Source organism: Erpetoichthys calabaricus, chromosome 6, assembly GCF_900747795.2.
Source record: "Erpetoichthys calabaricus chromosome 6, fErpCal1.3, whole genome shotgun sequence".
Classification (NCBI taxonomy): Eukaryota; Metazoa; Chordata; class Cladistia; order Polypteriformes; family Polypteridae; genus Erpetoichthys; species Erpetoichthys calabaricus.
The window spans coordinates 207,579,788-207,601,106 of record NC_041399.2 but is presented as its reverse complement, the minus strand read 5'-3'; the positions used below and the strand labels follow the sequence as shown (position 1 = coordinate 207,601,106).

Below are 21,319 nucleotides of genomic sequence, written 5' to 3'. Positions count from 1 at the left end.
ATTGAGTGGTGAACCTCATTAATATTGGGGCTTGTAAACAAATTCTTTTGCTATAGTTTGAATTGTGTTCTCCATCGCTTGCAAAATTTCTCAATTCGAATCACTCATACTGTACATATTATAATTTGGTTTGTAAGTCACGATGGATAAAGGATTTCATTTAATAATAAAAAAAAAAAAACAAACATGCTCTTCATTCAACTCTCACTGAATGTTACCAAATGTTCTCTTATAAAAGATTTCTCTGTTGATTGACTGTAAATCGTTTCTTTTTAATTGCACAACAGGCCATAGTGTAAATGACAACATGTCCAAAAGCAGGAGCTGCTTATTCAGTTTCCTTCATACCAGTGTGCCCATCAAGCACCTGCTTTAAAAATAGACATTTTGAAAGAACTGGAGACACAAAAAAATAGAAGCTTAAAAAAAATTATCCATTCACATGGGCAAGGCCAAAAAAAGACTAACATTACAGGATTCAAGTGGCTCATCAAAAGGTCACCAAGATCATGAACTTCATCACTCTGAAAGGCAAGATATATCTATCCATTTTCCAACCCGCCGAATCCGAATACAGGGTCATGGGGGTCTGCTGGAGCCAATCCCAGCCAACACAGGGCACAAGGCAGGAACCAATCCCGGGCAGGGTGCCAACCCACCGCAGGACACACACACACACACACACACACACAAACACACTAGGGACAATTTAGAATCGCCAATCCACCTAACCTGCATGTTTTTGGACTGTGGGAGGAAACCCACGCAGACACGGGGAGAACATGCAAACTCCACACAGGGAGGACCCAGGAAGCGAACCCAGGTCTCCTAACCGCGAGGTAGCAGCGCTACAACTGCACCACCGTGCCGCTCAGGCCAGATATAAAAAAACAGTAAATTCTCCACCAGTTGTGCACTTCTGGGTCACATAGAAGCTACAAGCTCCTTTCCACAGAGCACTCTGGCAGAACACGCAAGGACCTCTACAAGGGTTTCCTCCCAGACTACAACTCCCAGGCAATCCTGTAGGTGTCTGACTTGGGAGACAGTCAAAGGAACACTGGCACCTCTGCCAAGGGATGAATTGCCAATAAAAAGCAATTTCCCCTAGTCCTTCTATTACTTGTCCCCGATACCAATTTCTGGCTCTACTCGGCTGAGCTACAACTCCACTCCAGCGGTCTTTCCATTACATGAACCAGGCCAGGTAAGGGATCTTCCTCAACCACTATTGGAATGCCAGGCCATCCTCCATTGACTATCTAGATCTGTATATTTCTCCAGCAGTCACAGCACATGCACTTCAGAACATGTAATTCACCTGAAGCTAAGCATGTTCAGGCTCAGCCAGTACTTGGATGGGAGACCAACTAGGAAAAGCTTGGATTGCTGCTGGAAAAGGTGTTGGAGATGCCAACAGGGGGTGCATGCCATGTGTTATGAATGTGAATCCCAATGCTCCAAGTGCAGTGACTGGGACACTGTGCTGTGAAAATGGTGCTGTCCTTCAGACGAGATGTAAAACCAAGGTCCCGACTCTCTGTGGTCATTGAAGATCCCAGGACACACTCTGTAAAGTGCAGGATGTACCCCGATGTCCTGGCTAAATTGCTTACCACAGCATGGTCGTTCTGGCCCCCTAATCATTCCCAGTCTCCAATCGTCTCTCTCTCACCCCTTCACCACCTAACAGCCAATGTGTGGCGAGTGTACCGGCCTTGTCGCGTTGCAGGATTTTTTAAAGAGATTTTTTCAAGTCCCACGAGAGAAGACTTTTGACATGAGATTGTTTCAAGTCACACCCTCCTCTCAACCGTATTCAAACACATACACGGTACTCTCACATCTCATTCGTGTGAATGCTTTTGGCAGACACATTTCCTGCTCTCTCAGCTCTTGTTATTTTTTACGTTTTCCTCACTTTAAGTTCCCAATTAAAGAAGACGCATTTCATCCCAAAGGGTTATCAACAGAAGAAGTGAGTACACGGGCAATCCTAGCACCGAAAAACGAAGTCAAACGAATCAACACCAAAAATGTTGATCGGTTACATGGCAAATTGGTTAAGTACGTATCAGTAGACTTTGCTGAAACAGTTGGTGGTGATGGTGTGGAAGATGAAAACATCAACTTACAATATCGCGAAGAATACCTACAACCGTTAACACTGTCTGGACTTCCACCAGCCGAATTACTGTAGAAAGAAGGATGTATCATAATGTTATTGCATAATTTATGTATGAGTGATGGAGATTAGTTGTATTGATAATTGGTTGAACAATTCTGACATGTAAAATTTTAACAAGCGACAAGAAAGGTAATGTTGTACATCTTTCAGGGGATAACATTAGACACCAAAGGAGATCTTGATATGCCATTCGTATTAAAACGTTAACAGTTTCCCATTACAATAGATTTTGCTACGACAATTAACAAATCACAGGGACAAATATTCGAAAAAGTCGTTTTTTTTTTATTAGAGAGAAAGAAATTATATTTACTCATGGGCAGTTATACGTTGCATTGTTAAGATGTAAGTCCAAACATGGAATCAAAATTCAGTGCGATACTGATGAAAAGTTAATTCCAAATACTGTTTTTACTGAAGTTTTACAGTAAAAGTGTAAGTTTAAAAAGTTTTTGCGTGTTAATTTCAAAGCCAACTGCGGTGGGTCGGCACCCTGCCCAGGATTGTTTCCTGCTTTGTGCCCTGTGTTGGCTGGGATTGGCTCCCCCCCCGTGACCCTGTGTTCGGATTCAGCGGGTTGGAAAATGGATGGATGGATTTCAAAGCCAAACAGAACGAAAATGTATAAAGCAATGAATAACTATGCAAATTGAAACAATTTTCTTTCAATTTATTACGTTTTACTATTTTTTACTATAGTTATTTACTCGATGTAATGTAAAATATTTAGTTCTATTATGCATATGACACAATTCCCATAAAAATAATCTTTTTAAATTGTACATCGGCTTCCCCATGCGCGAGCAGCAGAGCCACAAAGTGGCTAGCACGTACCACCCGCCCAGGGGTTGGTGAGTGAAGCGAGCAGCAGGCAAAGCCCTCTAGTTTTTAAAAAAAACAGTCCAGTTTTGCAACAGTTTTCTTTGGACAAATGAGACTAAGATCAACATGTACCAGAATGATGAATAGAGAACAGTATGAAGAAGAGAAGAAACAATATTCACTCACGGGCAATTATATGTTGCATTTTTTTTGTCCTTTATTTTGCCTTATACAATTTCTTGTATTAGGAATTTGTTAGTTTTCGCATACCCCCTTGGGGTCAGAGCACAGGGTCAGCCATTGTACAGCGCCCCTGGAGCAATTGCAGGTTAAGTGTCTTGCTCAAGGGCCCAGCAGAGTAGGATCTCTTTTTGGCAGTGACGGGGATTCGAACCGGCGAACCTTCTGGATACCAGTGCAGATCCTTAGCCTCAGAGCCACCACTCCACCCCAGAATTGTCACGATGTAAATCCAAACACGGAATCAAAATTCAATGCAATCTTGAAGAAAAGGGAATTCCAAATATTGCTTTAACTGAAGTTTTAAAGTAAAAGTGAAAACACTTATTGGATATGTAAAAATTCCCATGAAAATAATAATGTCTTTAAACTGTATATCCGGTTAACCAAACCCAGGTGTTGGTGAGCAAAGCGAGCAGGGGGCGGAGCCCCCTAGTTTTAAAAACCTTAATCTTCCATTTTGGTAGTCAGTCGGAACAAAAACTAAATATAAACGGATCGCTGCAGTGCACTCGACTGTCTGATCTCACTACATCTCCCACGGATAACATTAAACAAAGGAGATGTTGATATGCCATTTGTATTAAAACATTAACCGTTTCCCGTTAGAATAGCTTTTGCAAAGACAATTAACAAATCTCAGAGCGAAACATTCGAAAAAGTCGGTTTATTACAGAGAAACGAAATTCTCTCACAGGTAGTTATACATTGCGTTGTCACAATGAAATTCCAAACACAGAATCAAAATTCAATGCGATATTGGTAAAAATGTAATTCAAAAATTTTTTACTGAAACTTTACATTAAAAGTGTAAGTTTAAAATATTTGCCTGTTAATTTCAAAGCCAAACAGAACAAAATCATAATGCAATGAAAAACCCGAGCGCAACATGAAAATTTACTTTCAAATTATTACACTTTACTATTTATTAATCCTCACAGGTGGCGCAGTGGTAGTGCTGCTGCTTTGCAGTAAGGAGACTATGGAAGATTGTGGGTTCGCTTCCCGGTTCCTCCCTGTGTGGATAGTGCTTTGAGTACTGAGAAAAGCTCTATATAAATGTAATGAATTATTATTAATATGGTTAATGACTCGCTGTAATGTAGAATAGTTCATTCTATTATGCATATGTAACAATTCCCATGAAAATAATCTGTTTAAATTGTACATCCGCATCCCCATACACGAGCAGCAGAACTGCAAAGCTCCCTAGTATGTATATGTGTAGATGTGTGTATGTATGCATGTATTATATGTGTGTGTGTGTGTGTGTGATATATACATACACACACACACATTTGTTATTTCTACTACTTATTTGGTAGTTGCTTTATCCAGGCTAACTTACAACATGTGATACAACTGGTTACATTTCTTTAATTCTTCTAATTGGAGCACAGGCAGTAACTTAACTCCTGGTCAAACTGTCAATATCGAGAATTGAACCCACAACCTCAGGGTTTGAAGTCCTAAGCCTTTATCAGTACGCCTCAACACACACACACATACATTTAACATACGGACATACATGCGCACACGTATATAATTAAAACACACATACTGTATACTGTACATAAAGAAAAGAGGAATTCCCGGTGACTCTTCGGGACTTGCTCTTTCATTTTTGAGCATCCCTTTCCTAAAGGTTGCGTCTGGCCCGACGGTGCAATGTGGGAGTTCCCCCCTAACTTTTACTTTCACGCCAGTGAATGCTCGCCATGCACACATCCTCCCCCACCTCTCAGCCAGTTACAGTGGGTCTACATTCACTGCCTCTAACAAAAGATCGACCCCAGCCTTAACCCCCCCCCCCTTAGGATGCACGTCTAAAACTTGTTCATTTAAATAAAAAAAAAAAACGAAACACACACGGACACACTCCGCAGATACAGGGTGTGTCCGCAAGGAGAAAATAAAGAAAATCACAATCACAGCCTCCAGCTCGGTTCAGTAGATTCGTGCAGGTGAAAGAGATATGAACTTAAGATAAATGCAAAGTTGGCGGCAAATCAATAAGCTACAAAGTATCAATAATTAAAGCACACACACGGAGAGCGTAACAGTCCGTGCGCTTCAACCCCGACTCTCATTTAAAGATCCCTTCGGCTCTTCTCACTTACCTCGCTTGCCGCTGCACCGCCAGCTGCCGCCGCCGCTCCTCTTGCGTGCTTTTCCTCTCCATCCTCTTCGGGTGGAGCTGCCCAATGTGTCGCCATTATTTCATTGCAGATTTAAAAAGGCACAGGTTTCCTCAAGAGTGCACATTGAAAACAATCCGAAAAGGAAGTGGGTCAAGACGAGCCGCTCCAAGGGAAACGTTAGAAAAACTGATGGCCCCAATCCACCCCGTCCTCTTCCCTCATGTCGCGGGAGAACACAGACGATCTAAAAATGCAGAAAAGAACAAACATTACTATAAATGTACGTGCGGGTTCAAAATAAATAAAGTGATGATAACCCCCGGAGGGGGTTGGCTCCGCGAAGTCAGATTATTTTTTTGTGTGTGTACCATTGCAGACCCAATGCAAAAGACGAGAAAACAACAAACGAGGGCAACACCAACCAGCACCTCCCCGATTACATATGCGAGCGGAGAGGTGGTGAGGGGGGTCTAGGGAGATCTATCACATTGGAAAACGCCTGGAGACTCCTGCTTCCGAGGGATCGTGTCAAGGCGACATTAAGCGCTGCCGGCAAAGCCGAACGCCGTCTCGGCGCACTTGGCTGCATCAACATCGAGCTACCAAGATGTCAGGGAGCGCGTCTCCCCCTCATCCAACCAATTCAAGACACCAGTGCCTGTGTTTAAAAGCTGCAACTGGGAAAGTTTTCAGTTCTTCCTCATATTAAACCTCCCGACTATTTCTGTTCCATACTGGGAGCTTCATATTAAAACTCCTCGACATTACGTAATCAGCCTCATGCTTAAAGATGCGATAAAAGGAACACAGAAGTGCCTTATCCTGCAGCTTTGGGGTGAAGTGGTTACCACTCCCATCTCCCAGCCTTAATGGATCCATGAGCCATCTGCATATTCCCCTCATGTCTGAAAGTTACTATTAGATTCAACTGGCAACTTGCGTGACAGGGAGTGGAAACCTGTCCAGATTTGGTTCCTGCCTTGGACCTACTGCTGTTGTGGTTGGCACTGCCCCCCATGACTCTGAATTGGACAAGCATGATACAAGACAGGTGAAGGAACGGATCTTCCTCTGTTCTGCATTCTAACACATGCCTTTCCCAAGTAACATTACAACTGGCACTTTGAACATGTTTTGCACATCCTTCACTGTGCAGGTGGACTGGTGACTTTCAGCTGCACAGGAGTGAAATGTGCTCAGTGGGGGACCCGAAACATCACGGCCACTTCTTGTCCAATCCTGGGTGGCATTTAGGCAGACAGAGGATTAACAGGACCACTGACCGGTCAGTCACCATCCATCCATCCATCCATTTTCCAACCCGCTGAATCCGAACACAGGGTCACGGGGGTCTGCTGGAGCCAATCCCAGCCAATACAGGGCACAAGGCAGGAACCAATCCTGGGCAGGGTGCCAACCCACCGCAGGACACATACAAACACGCCAAGCACTCACTAGGGCCAATTTAGAATCACCAATCCACCTAACCTGCATGTCTTTGGACTGTGGGAGGAAACCGGAGCACCCGGAGGAAACCCACGCAGACACGGGGAGAACATGCAAACTCCACGCAGGGAGGGCCCGGGAAGCGAACCCAGGTCCCCAGGTCTCCCAACTGCAAGGCAGCAGCACTACCCACTGCGCCACCGTGCCGCCCGTCAGTCACTATAACATGCACAAATTAACAAAATCTACTAGAAAAGCCTCCAATTCAAATACAGTAAAAAAAAAAAAAAAGTACAAATAAAATTAGATAGATAGATAGATAGATAGATAGATAGATAGATAGATAGATAGATAGATAGATAGATAGATAGATAGAGATAGAGATAGATAGATAGAGATAGCTTTATTAATCCCAATGGGAAATTGCCCATTATAGGCAATAAGGCCATTGAATGGCCACAAATGTGGATTCCTGCTTATATGGAAAGGGGCTACAGGGAGACAAACTGCATTCCAAGAAGGAAAAATTGCATCACAATATCAAACTGATTGTAGGCTACTTTCATTTATAGTTATTTATGTATTAAACGTTTTGACAACACAAGCCTTACCAAGACAGACGGACTGTTTTTGAAAGAACCAGCTAATCCCAATACAAGATGAAAAATAACAGAACTACGTCAACAGCATCGGCCGTAAGGCAGGAAAGAATCCTGGATGGGTGTACTCTCATGTACACTGGGCAAATCTTGAACTGCAAATCGCCCTAACCTATACATCTTGGGACACAAATCAAGAAACAAAATAACTACACACGCTTGGATTTGAACTTGCACCTCTGCAATTGTGAATATGATTAAAGTTCTAGCTAAAATAATATAAACCATGTTTTCTTTTTTAAAATTGAGACATCATAAGTAAACAGTGTCTGTGTGTCCACCCTGCAATGGATTGGCACCCTGTCCAGAGATTGTTCCTACCTTGCACCCTATACCTGATGGGATAGCCTCCAGCTTCCCAGCAACACTGCTTAAGAAGAAGTGGGGTTGGAAGGCAGCCAGACAACTGGATGGATGGAAGAATGGAGGGTGGCACAGGGGTAGCACTCCTGCTCCCTCGTAGTAAATATACCACGGTTCACATCCTAAGTAATACCGGCATGGAATTTGTATTTTCTTCCCATGTCTGTGCGAGTTTCCTTTGGTGTCCCCCCACTGTCCAAAGACATGAAGGTTAGGTGTAGTGGTGATGCTAAATTGGCTCTAGTGTGTGTCTGGTATGTGAACGTGTGTTCACCATGCAATGGACTGGCACCCTGTCCAGGGATTGTTCCTGCTTTGCACCCTATACTTGCTGGGATAGTCTCCAGCTTCCCAGCAACAGTGGGTTTAAAAGACAGTTGGAGGCACTGTGGCAGCAATACTGCCTGGCAGTAAGGAGACCAGGGTTCACGTCTTGATTACTCCCTGCATCGTGGAGTTTGCATGTAGTCTCCATGTCTGTGCGGGTTTCCTCCCATTCTCCAAAGACATGCAGGTTAGGTGAAATGGCAATGCTAAATTGGTCCTAGTGTGTGTTCGCCTTGTAATGGACTGGTGTTCTGTCCAGAGATTGTTCCTGCCTTGCACCCTGTGCTAGCTGGGACTGCCTCCAGCCCCCCAAGCAACCCTGGTCTGGATTAAGAAGGTAAGAAAATGTCATGTTCTGGATGGATGGATGGATAAAAGAGACTTGAATCCATGAGATACCTATTAAACCATATGCTGAAGGAAGTTTCTTTAATACAATTCCCAAAAAGCCAGACTCTATCCAGCAGCAGTAACAATACTTGGACAGAACAATATAAACCAATGTTATATCACCCATTTTAGTATATGGCTCAGAGTGGCAAATAGTTTTACTTTGCGAGTCTATAAAGCAGTAAAAAAAAAAAAAATCACAAGATTCAAAATATACAACACACAGATAAAAGTAATAAACACATATATGCAAAATTCTAAGCAGCCAGTCCTGGTGTTAGAGGGGCGCAGCCTTGGTACAGAGTGTTGCGCTCAACAATTTCACAACATCGGCCCACAATAATATGAACTTATTTAAACAGATGGTGCCTCATCCCAGATTATTATTATTGTATCACAAATCAACAACAGTGCAATTTTATTTCTTCCGAAATTTACAGACATCTACTATACTTGCTGCCGTGGCTTTTAGTGCATACAGAAACACTCAACTTCTAATTTTTGTCTACATTCTAATTCATCTGTTTGTAAAGAATTTTCAAATTGTTCTCCTCTCAACTGGCAGGGCGTCGAACAATGAGACAAATGTAAGAGCCTACAGCTTACTTGTTACCACTGACACCTCAAAAGCTCTTTTAATAACATGTCCATCACTCCATCCATCCAGCCTGAAAACAGGACCCTTGACCAGTGAATGAGGGGGTGAGGCAGATCTTCAATTGAAAAGCGCAACATTACGAGAATGAGTTTTCCTGTTAATGATGTGCGCTGATGTGTCCAAAGTACATTTTAGCAAAAACTGCATGAGTTTATCCATTCGTAGGCACAAAATGACATATGGATTACGCAAAACAACATTTTTTATCATCTTGCTGCTGTACATTGGGAAATATTGACTTCTAGTACGTTATGAACTTTTTTTCTCTCCGTTTTGCATTAAAACACAAGATTAAAATTTTTCTCTGACATCACTATAAACTACTTGGGGATAGGTAAGTAACATATTGGGTTCGCTTCCCGGTTCCTCCCTGTGTGGATAGCGCTTTGAGTACTGAGAAAAGCGCTATATAAATGTAATGAATTATTATTATTATATTTAAATGAAAAAAAAAGTTTCTGGGTGTGGTATTCTAACACAATTCAGGGGGCTAAAACTACAGAAGAACTGACAATGTAAATCTTCCAAATACTTCAACATTATCCTTGTTGCTGGAAAACAAAGCATACACTGATAAGACAAAAGAAAAACAGCTTGGGCAAGGGGATGGTACCTCTAATTAAATGGTAGGTTGCACTACAAAAAGGAACTGGTTTCTCACAACTCCCAAAACAGGCCACCACACTGTATGCGCTGTTAACAACACTATCAAAACATAATAAAAGGTTGACTGAAATGATTCAAGGCAATCATCATGTATATTGCATACCCAAGCCCAGCCTAAAATTTTATGATCCTACTCTACTTATGAATTATGGTAATAGGAGTAGGCTATTCATTTGAGTGCGGATGCTCATCCAGTTCTTACTTATACCACTCTAGCAGAAACATGTTAGGATAATAGCATAAAGAAGATACAGGAAGGTTTCAAAAAGAATGCCACATTCCATGTGCATTTGCCAAAACATGCGGTAATCAGATTTTTAATCCAAGTGGAAGTGGCTTCTGTATAAAAGGTGTTTTTCAACATGCATTTTAAAACTCAATCCTAAACACTTTTTTTTTTAGCTCATTATCATCAATAAGTAACAAATGGTGATTTTCATTTTCTATAAATCGTTTTATTTTACTCTAACATCTGGAGGCTGCATCTTCCCAATAGACTTCAGCCAAGCAGGAGCACATACGGAAACTGTGGTTAGGATTTTTTTTTTTTTTAATTACAAACCAACTGGTCTACTAGGGTGTTATAGCATGTTAGCCATTATACATGTAGTGAGAAGTCAAGCAAAATGACACCTTTTATTGGCTAACTAAAAGGATTAAAATATGCAAGCTTTCGAGGCAACTCAGGCCCCTTCTTCAGGCAAGATGTAAACTGAAGAAGGGACCCCAGTTGCCTCGAAAGCTTGCATATTGTAATCTTTTTAAATTAGCCAATAAAAGGGGTCATTTTGCTCGACTTTTCACTACACCAACTGGTCGTAACAGACGAATGCAAACAATCGCTTATTGCAACCAAAAGGAACAAAATATTTTACAAAAAGAAAAAACACTGAAGGTGGCACGGAGGTATAAGCAGTAGTGTGAGCAGCGGGGTTACGACCGGCATGGAGTTTGCATGTTCTCCCCACTTTTGCATGGATATTTTTTACTCCACAGTTCAACAGGTTATTTGGAGTGGTGATGGTAAACCAGCTCTACAGTAGGTGTGTGGGGGTGTGGATTTGTTCCTGTGTTTGATGTTAATTAATAAATTCTTTGCATTTATATAGCGCTTTTCTCACTACTCAAAGCGCTCAGCAATTGCAGGTTAAGGGCCTTGCTGAAGGGCCCAAAAACAGCAGAATCCCTTACATGATTCGAACCGGCAACCTTCTGATTGCCAGTGCAGATCCCTAGCCTCAGAATGATCTGTTATAGCCACAGAGCTTTATCCTGGATGGTTGGATAAAAACAACACTGTATATGTAAATTGCGATTCTCCTTTAATAGGCGATTCTAACAATTCAACTTTGGTGATGGTGGTTCACAAACAGATGTTGCCCTGAAACCTGAGGACAACAAGACTAAAAAAAACGCCGTCTGCCAGTGTGGGGTCTCTCAAAGCAAGAAAACACACTGGAGGGGACAGAAGCGAACACGGGGACAACAAACAATCGTCACTCTGCCGTGAAAGTGAAAACACAAACCCCGTTACAATTTATTGCATTATACTTTTTGTCAATTATTTTTCAAATCTGTTACCAAAAACACTTTTTATTTTATTCTATATAGCTCGTCTTATTACTACTTCAGGTAATTACTCACTGTATTTAAACCAACTTCCATTTAACAGAAGCAACAAGTTCATTTTTAGTGCGACGATGCACTTTCACGAAATTACTTTTCAAAGGAGGCTTTGTTGTGTAAAGAGGCAGCGCTGCGAGCGTGCTGGATAACAAGCGGCATTCAAATCCACGCTGTGTCTTCTCCGCACTCGCATTTGATTAGTTATCTATCAATCAACCTAAACATACTTTCGCTACTTTTGCATAGCAAATACAATAACAGAACTGTTATAGACGCGTGTCTCGTCCAGAGCCGGTATTCTGAACAAGATCGACTCCAAGCAAGTTGCAATCATGCACAGTGGAAAACAAAAAAAAAAGCAGTTTAGGATAATAGATGGACGGAATAAAAGGGGGCTTAGCCGCCCCGCTGAATTATTAATGAGCCTACTCTCCTTACAGTGTGGGAGCGAGGGAAAGCCGGTTGAGAGCGAGTCGGCTTGCCCGCTGCACCACACTTCCCACAAGGAGATGCGTTTCTTAGTGAATTTCAGTCTCAATCCGCAGACCACCAGTGGTTCAAAAAACATAGCTAAGATAAATGTAAGCAGCGACACGCCGGGCTGAAAGAAAGGTGCGAAGGTTAGAGGAGCTCGGACTTCGCCATTCTCTGCATTCTCATTTACAACAAAAGCCTCGCATATTCCCGTTTCAGAACAAGGTGAATTCATGTATTGTATCCAAAAATATTTCCACTGTGGGGTAGGTGAGAGGGTGTCCGCGTTGATCGTTCCAAAGAGAGAATGCGGTCCACCTTTTGATCACTTCTCCCTGCAGTTTTAACACTCATCATCCATAAAAGGACGAGACTTCTTAAGAGAGGAGCGCTGCACTCCGTGCTCAACCATCAAAAATAAAATATAAAACTCTTACATTTCCACGCAGTGAGTGTCCTTTCAAAATCGAAAATAGCTCCGCAACAGAAGGTTCGTAAAGGGAAATATTAAAAAATAAATAAATAAATAAAAGCCAAAAGCAAATGTCCTCAGCTGCGGTTGTTGTCGCCGTGTTACTCCGAACTACCTGTTAGAAAACAGCGCACAGCAAACAAAAACCCCTCGGCGCAGCCGCGTCGAGCTACCAGCTTTCCCGCTGTTAAAGTCAACGGGAGCAGGCACGCTCTCATCTCGGTTTAGTGGATAGTTCCGCTTCCCGAATCGTAAAAAAAAATCAGAAATTCTGAATAAAATGTTCAAAAGTACATTTCCACCTCCGCCGCCTAGGCTCGTTCCCGGCGTTGGCAGACTGTTTAGGATTTCCGAGAGTGACAAGCCCTCTGTTCGTTAACCCGCCCTCCTAAGTGGTTTGTCCAATCCCTAAGCGTATCGCAATTCCTATTTCAAATGCAGCCAATCGTAAGGCGTCTTATATAACAAACCCCCACACGGGGAGCCGGAGAGCAGAGCTACAGGTCCGGTTGAATTCCAAACCCGAGCGAGCCATCGTTAATACCGAGCGCACATGGTGCATGATTTTCCCGATGATTCCGGCCTCTTTTTCAATCGCTGTATACGGCCCTTCAGTTTGGTTAATTGCTTTGCATATTGTCGTTGTATTGTTGTATCATGCAATGGTAGGCGTCCCGTCCAGGTAGGGTATTTGTTTTATCCTTGAGCCAATGCGCTTTCCATTAGCATAGCATGCTAGGTTCAAAACCGCTTAGAACTTGTCCATAAAATGTCAATTCTTTCCGTGAATTGCAGACAAGAGAATAGTTGTTTAAATTGCCAGACAGATACAGTCATGTGGAAAAGTAAGCAGAACCCCCTCTAGTGTTTAGGAAAACTAGGATGGCAACTGTGCAAACACTTGAATTAAATAGAGCTGCCTGATTCCCATTCACCCGATTATATTACTTTTATATGAAGGTATTTAGTCAACGATCTACACGAACAGGTAGTCTTTCAATCATTCTACTAAGAGTTTATTAAAGGACTATGGGAGCATCAGGAAAAAGACACTATCGTCTGATGCAGGGGTCCTCAATCACAGTCCTGGAGGGCCGCAGTGGCTGCAGGCTTTTGTTCTAACCTGCTTGCTTAATTAGAAAGCAATTCTTGCCAATAATTTAATTTAATGGCACGTTAGTGCTTTAACTCTGCTATGTCAGGTCATTCTCATATCCTAGATTTTCTTCCCTTTTCTAAGGATATCATCCAAAGGATATGAAGCCATGCCTAAAATGAATGAGTAATTCTCAGTCCTTCACTAAATTCTCTTCACTTTCCTTCCAAGTATTTAATTAAACCCAATAGTGCGTGATAAATACACACACCGGTGTAAATGGTAACAAGCTAAATGGATAAATGCTGGTCTTTTTTGTCATTTGCATGTTATTGCTAATTAGGAGCAATTAAAAACCAAGAATACAGCTGTTTAAGACTAAAATAAGCAATGAGGGTTCAAAATCTTAACGAGCGAGACAACTAAAGTGAAGCAGAAGTGTTACTTGAGCAATAAGTGCTTCTTATTGAGCAACTGGGTTGAAACAAAAACCTGCAGCCACTGCGGCCCTCCAGGACTGTGATTGAAGACCTCTGGACTCTGATTAGAAGGAAACTGAACTCTTTGGAGAGAACTCCAAGCACGTTGTCTGGTAAAGATCAGGTACTGCTCATCACCTGCCTAATACCATCCCTACGGTAAAGCAAGGCAATGGTAGCATCATGCTATGTGGGTGCTGGGACAGGAAGACTGGTCATAATTGAGAAATGGGTGAATGAGAACAAACACAGAAGAAAACCTGCTCCAGAGTGCACGCCATATCAGATTTTGGTGACGGTTTACCTTACAGCACTACAATCAATCAATCAATCAATCAATCAATCAATCAATTCAATTTTATTTGTCATTTAGCAGAACATCCAAGATGTGCTGCAGAACGAAAATATGATGCACAAGACATTAATAAAAACACATAGTTAAAATCAGCCTACAATAAAATACTAAAATGCTTCATTTAAAAGACGAACGGCAGTAGGAAAAAAACTGTTTTTAAACCTGGTAGTTCTACATTTCAGGCTGCGGTACCTTCTGCTTGAGGGCATGAGGGAAAAGAGTTCAGAGGCAGGATAAGTAGGGTCTCTAGAAATCTGCACAGCTCTGGCCAGACAGCGTTGTTTTGCCAAATCTTGTACATTTGGCAACGGGGCTCCAATGATCCTCTCCGCAGCCCTCACCACTTTCCTCAGTGCTTTCCAGTCCGAAGCGCTGCAGCTCTCCTGCCACAGAGAGCTGCTGCTGGTTAGCACGCTCTCTATGGTCCCTCTGTAAAAAGTGGTGAGGACTGACTTACTGAGATGGGCCCTCTTTAGCCTCCTCAGAAAGATCAAGCGCTGGTGAGCTTTCTTGATGACGGAGGAGGTGTGCAGGGACCAGGTGAGGTTGTTCGTCACATTAACTCCCAGGAACTTAGTAGACTGCACAATTTCCACAGCAGTGTTCTTAATGTATACCGGGATGTGTATCAGCTGTTTCTTCCTGAAGTCGATCACCAGTTCTTTTGTTTTTTCAACATTCAGTATCAGATTGTTTTTATTACACCATTCCACAAATGACTTCACCTCCTCTCTGTAATCCCCTTCCCCGTCACCTCGAATGAGACCCACCACTGTTGTGTCGTCCGCATACTTAATAATTTGGTTTGTGCTGAACTTGGCACAACAATCGTGGGTCATGAGCGTGAAGAGGAGGGGACTTAGAACACACCCCTGTGGAGAACCTGTGCTCAAGGAGATGGTATCTGATTTATTCTTTCCTACCCGTACGTACTGTGGCCTATCCATTAGAAAGTCCAATATCCAGTTTTGCAGAGGTATGCCCAGTCCCAATGGGCCCAGTTTGCTGATCAAATTCTGAGGGATGATGGTATTAAAAGCCGAACTAAAATCAACAAACAACATGCGGACCATAGCGTCTCTATTCTCCAGATGTTCCAATGAAAAATGGAGTGCAATAGATATGGCATCCTCTGTGGCACGGTTGGAGCGGTAGGCCAATTGGAGTGGGTCAAAAGAGGAGGGTAGGACAGAAGTAATGTGGTCCTTGATCAGCCTCTCGAAACATTTCATCACTATTGATGTTAAGGCTACAGGGCGATAGTCATTCATACAATGACCCAAAACATACAACCATGACACCACTGGAGTAGCTTCAGGGCAAGTCTTTCAGTGGCCCAGTCAAATTCCTCACTTAAACCTCATAGAACATCCATCCATCCATCCATTTTCCAACCCGCTGAATCCGAACACAGGGTCACGGGGGACCTCATAGAACAGTGCTTTCCAAACCAACCTCCTAGCCCAATTCAGTAAGCTGTTATTTCCCACTTTCTGTGTCTTGGAGTCAATGGAGAAATAACAAAACTAAGTTTGGTAAATTTGTATTGAAATGTACTAAGCATTTAGAAGGGGATAGTTTGGTATTTTTTTTTTAACTTTTTAACAATTTTCAGCCTGATTTTCATTCTGCTTTTCCAGGTGTTCTGATTGTTTAATTTATTATCTACTAATTAGTGGGTCTGACGCTAAAGTTATTGCAGCCTTCAGTGTTGTTTACCTGGCTGTCAGTTCTGTTTGTTTTAATTATCATCATTAGGATACAATGAAGGGTGCAAACTCCAGAAAAAAATGAGAAAACTATAGAACAACAACAAAAGAGAGGTAAGCGTTTAAAGCAAAAAGTAGAAATATTATATATTATATACATTATATATATTATGTCTTATACTGTAAATGTAAACATCATACTGCTGTGCTTTTCTAAAGGCTGAATAAGAGAAGGGAAAAAAGACCATCTAAATAAATGAGATCAATTATTATCACTAATTTTGAATTGGGCCACTGTGGGTCCTCAGGACCGAGTTTGGGAGTCACAGTCATAGAACATGTGTGGAGAGACGTGAAGATGGCAGTTTACAGATGCTTCCCAGCCAGCCTAACAGAACTCGAGAGAACCTGCTGAGAAGAATGAGATAAACTGCCCAAATCTAGGCATGCAAAGCTTGTAGAGACTTACTCTAAGACAGAGGTGTCCAACTCCGGTCCTGGAGGGCTGCATTGGCTGCAGGTTTTCATTCTAACCATCTTCTCAATTAGTGACCAGTTTTTGCTGCTAATTAATTTCTTTCGCCTTCATTTTCAATAACTTGACTCAGGCCCCTTAGGTGTTTCTTTTTTCCTTGATTAGCAGCCAAACAATAATGAGATACAAAAAAAGCTGCCACATGACCAGCTCACCTGTGCCCACCACACAATATCTGAAAATAAAGAAAGGAGAAGGTCTCAGTAAGGTTGATCTCTTTTTGACGATGCTCTTAGAAAAAACAGAAAATTAACATTTTTGGAAATGTCTGCTGTGGCAGAATGAGAGCAGCAACAAGCCATGGAATTAAATAATGGGCTTAATTAGCAGTAAGAATCAGCTTCACATTAAGAAACTAGTAGGAGTGAAATTGGTTGGAGTTTGAAGCCCAGATTTACCTGGTCACCTGTTGGCTCGTTTCACATCTCATTTCTGTTTGTCTGCCATTGAAATGAAGAAAAGAATCAATTCAGAGGACTGAATCCTTAAAAACAGGGTTATTAAAATGAACGGAAAGGAAGTTAATTAGCAATGAAAACTGGTCACTGTTTAGGAAAAGGGTTAGAATGAAATTCTGGAACCACTGCAACCCTTCCGGGATCCGAGTTTGACAACCCTGCTCTAAGAAGATTTAAAGATGGAATATCGGCCAAAGGGGCTTCTACATAGTACTGAATTAAGTGTCTGAATACTTCTAGGAATGAGAGATTTGATCTTTAATAAATTTGCAAATCTTTTGGAAAACATGTTTTCACTTTGTCATTATGGGTTATTGATTGTAGATTGATGGGCAAAAATAATGATAATTCTTTAAAGTTGCATAGCGCTTTCCTCACGACTCAAAGCATTTTATACAGGGAATGGGGAACCACCACCACCAATGTGCAGCATCCATCTGGATGATGCGACGGCAGCCATTTTGCACCAGTATCCACCAACACTGTTAGGTTGTGAAGAGGTGAGAAATATTCAGCCAGTGTGGCGGACAGCCGGGGCCCTTGCCCGGCCGGGACGCCTGTATAATGGATGGACCAGAGGGGAGAGTGTCTCCAGGGCTTTACCTCCACCGGGAGGATAGAGGGTACCCCCTTGGGTTACTTGCTACAGCACCACGGATTCCCGCTGGGCCTGCTGGGAGCTGGAGTTTGCTATAGCCCTGTTGGGTTTCCGTCCGCCAGGGGGTGCTGCCAGGCCTACACAGCCCTGCTACATTGGGCTTCTGCTACACCCAGAAGTGCTGCCAGAAGAAGATCACCAGACACCTGACGCACTACAGGAGCCAGTCGCCACTACTCCAGGAGCTAGAGTCGGGAGGTGGAGGACAAAGCTTGCTGAGGGGGAGTGATGGCAACCAGAGAGAAAGAGAAGATGGTTGTGTTCTGCTGTATTGTGTTGTAGTGGGGAGCAAGGGAATGTGCTCCCCAGCTCAAAATAATCATATGCTGTGTTGAACTTGTGTCTCAGCCTGTCTGTGTCGGGGTTAGGGTGGCTGTATGTGCCCCAGGCGTCACACCAGTTAAGAGATTTTTAAGGAGTCAGAATGACTGGGCCATGGTGGGCAATTTTGCCAGGACATCATATACATCCTCCTCTTTATGAAGGATTCCCAGGGATCTCTTATGACCCCCAGAGAGTCAGGACCTCGATTTTTACATCTAATCCAAAGCATGGCACCATTTTTCTATGCCACTGCACTGGGGCATTGGGATCCACGTTCAGACCACAGGGTGTGCGCCCCCTGCTGACCTCAACCACATCTCTTCTAGTTGTTTTCCCATCCACAGCACATTAAAGTAAAGCGGTCTGAAAACTTCACTGTATTTTGTGTTAAACTAGTGATCTGCATCAATCAAGAAACAGTTTGCTGTGCCAGTCTATTGCTATTACAGGGCACACTCATACCCACCTCTTACATTCCCTCACGTGAAGCCAATTTGGAGCGGTGAATTACCCTGGCATGCAAGTCTTTGGGATTCAAACAGGCGCAGAACCCACACAGACATGATGAGAAGGTAAAGATTCTGCCACACGGGCAGCGTCCAAGCTGGGATTCAAGCCTAGGCTAATGGAGCCGTGTGTAAATGCTGTTCTCCGATTTTTTAGATCAGCTTTGAACATGTCTAAGTAAGTACAATATTTTGAATTACCCAGCGAACAGAGGCACATTTAGCACGTTAAAAATGAGCATTCCATCATCTCTTTGACCTCGGGCTCTTTCTTGCTTATGCAGGCGTTCCTCACGGGTGTGAAAATGACAGGGACTCGGAGAGCATTTGCATTTCTTGTCTATTTTTATGGGACAGCTGTAAGGCATGCTTGGGATGCTTCTAAAAACACAGGAATAGCTTGCATACAGGCGCTCTGAAGTAACAGGTGACACTTGGGGACTTGCAGATTGAAGACTTGGTATCTTGTCCGCTTAATGGTGTACGCATCACTGCAGTCTTCACGTGCCTGTGTATTATTCATGTCCACTGGCTTGTTTGTATATTAGTACTCCTTTGATGGTGTAAACGTTTGGTATTCACAATCCTTTATATCACATAGAAAAAAAACACTTTGCTTTCGACTTACAGTTAGGTCTGTAAGTAGAGTGGTACCTCGGTATACGTCCGCTTTAGAATAAGTCCAACTTGGTATAAGTCCTGTTTCGACGTGAAAAATTGTGCTTGGTATACAACCTTTGTTTAGAATACGACTTGCGTGCTAGAACACCGCGTGCTACCCTTATTTATCTCTCTCTCGAGACAAAGCCAAGACTGCCTGTGGTATAGCGGGCTTCAAAAAAAAGGGCCAGGCTTTAAATCCGTATAACGTGCTAGCCACTCTGTGGTTCTGCTGCTCGCGTATGGGGAAGCCGATGTACAATTTAAACAGATTGTTAATTTCATGGGAATTGTTACATATGCGTAATAGAACTAACTATTTTACATTACAGCGAGTAATTAACTATATTAAAAAATAGTAAAACATAATAAATCCATCCATCCATCATCCAACCTGCTATATCCTAACTACAGGGTCACAGGGGTCTGCTTGAGCCAATCCCAGCCAGCACAGGGCGCAAAGCAGGGAACAATCCCCGGGCAGGGCGCCAGCACACCGCAGGGCACTCACACACACCAAGGACAATTTAGGATCACCAGTGCACATAACCTGCATGTCTTTGGACTGTGGGAGGAAACCCACGTAGACACGGGGAGAACATGCAAACTCCACACAGGGAGGACCCGGGAAGCGAACCACAGGTCTCCTTACTGCAAGGCAGCAGTGCTACCCACTGCGCCACCGTGCCACCCACATAACAAACTGAAAGGAAATTATGTTTCATGTTGCATAGAGTTATTCATTGTGTAATACGTTTTTGTTCTGTTTGGCTTTGAAATTAACACACAAATACTTTGTCCAACCCGCTATATCCTAACTACAGGGTCACGGGGGTCTGCTGGAGCCAATCCCAGCCAGCACAGGACACAAGGCAGAAACAAACCCCGGGCAGGACGCCAGCCCACTGCAGGGCACACACACAGCACAAAGCACACACTAGGGACAATTTAGAATCACCAATGCACGTAACCTGCATGTCTTTGGACCGTGAGAAGAAACCGGAGTACCCAGAGGAAACCCACGCACGCAAACACGGGGAGAACACGCAAACTCCACGCAGGGAGGACCCGGGAAGTGAACCCAGGTCTCCTTACTGCGAGGCAGTTCCAAAACTGGACTGTTTTTTTAAAAACTAGAGGGCTCTGCCCGTTGCTCGCTTCTCTCGCCAACCTCCGGGTGGGTGCTACATGCTAGCCACTTCGCATTTCTGCCGCTCATGCACGGGATTCCGGATGTACAATTTAAACAGATTGTTATTTTCATGGGAATTGTTACATATGCATAATAGAACTAACTATTTTATATTACAGCGAGAAATTAACCATCGTAAAAAATAGTAAAACGTAATAAACTGAAAGACAATTATGTTTCATGTTGCGTTAAGAGATATTCGTTACATTATATGATTTCGTTCTGTTTGGCTTTGAAATTAACACACAAATACTTTTTAAACTTACACTTTTACTGTACACTTCAGTAAAAACAATTTTTTAAATTAACTTTTCGTCAATATCACATTGAATTTTGATTCCGTGTTTGGACTTCATCGGGACAATGCAACGTATAACTGTCTGTGAGTGAATTTCATTTCTTTCTCTCTAATAATAAACCGACTTTTTCGAATGTTTGTCCCTGTGATTTGTTAATTGTCGTAGCAAAAGCTATTGTAACGGGAAACTGTAAACGTTTTAATATGAATGGCATATCAAGATCTCCTTTGGTGTCTAACGTTATCCCCTGAAGATGTACTACATTACCTTTCTTGTCGCCTATTAAACTTTTACATGTTAGAATTGTTCGACCAATTTTGAATACAACTAATCTCGTCTTATTGCATAGCCCATCACTCAGACAAAAATTACACAGCAACATTACGATACATCCTCCTTTATACAGTGATTTGTGTGATGGGAGACCTGACGGTGTTAACGGTTGTAGATATTCTTCGTGATATTGTAAGTTGATGTTTTCATCTTCCGCACCATCACCACCAACTGTTTCAGCCGAGTCTATTGATACGCATTTAACCAATTTTCCGTGTAACCGATCGACAATTTTCGCGTTAA

General features: G+C 42.6%; 1 protein-coding gene across 2 annotated transcripts in view; it reads right to left on the bottom strand.

The window, feature by feature from the left end:
• The window catches only part of LOC114653838 (rho GTPase-activating protein 21-like), a 406,130-nt gene extending 393,308 nt beyond the window's left edge, over positions 1-12,822 (bottom strand). The window contains exons 1-2 of one of the 2 annotated variants that reach the window (XM_028804387.2): positions 12,438-12,822; positions 5,371-5,635 (exon numbers count right to left, since the gene is read on the bottom strand). In XM_028804387.2, coding sequence (XP_028660220.2) covers positions 5,371-5,466 — 96 coding nt within the window. In that variant the 5' untranslated portion in view covers positions 5,467-5,635; positions 12,438-12,822. Of the gene's footprint in view, positions 1-5,370; positions 5,636-11,964; positions 12,084-12,437 lie in introns of those variants that run through there. The other variant, XM_051928939.1, reaches the window with a different exon arrangement.
• Positions 12,823-21,319: the final 8,497 nt, after the last annotated feature.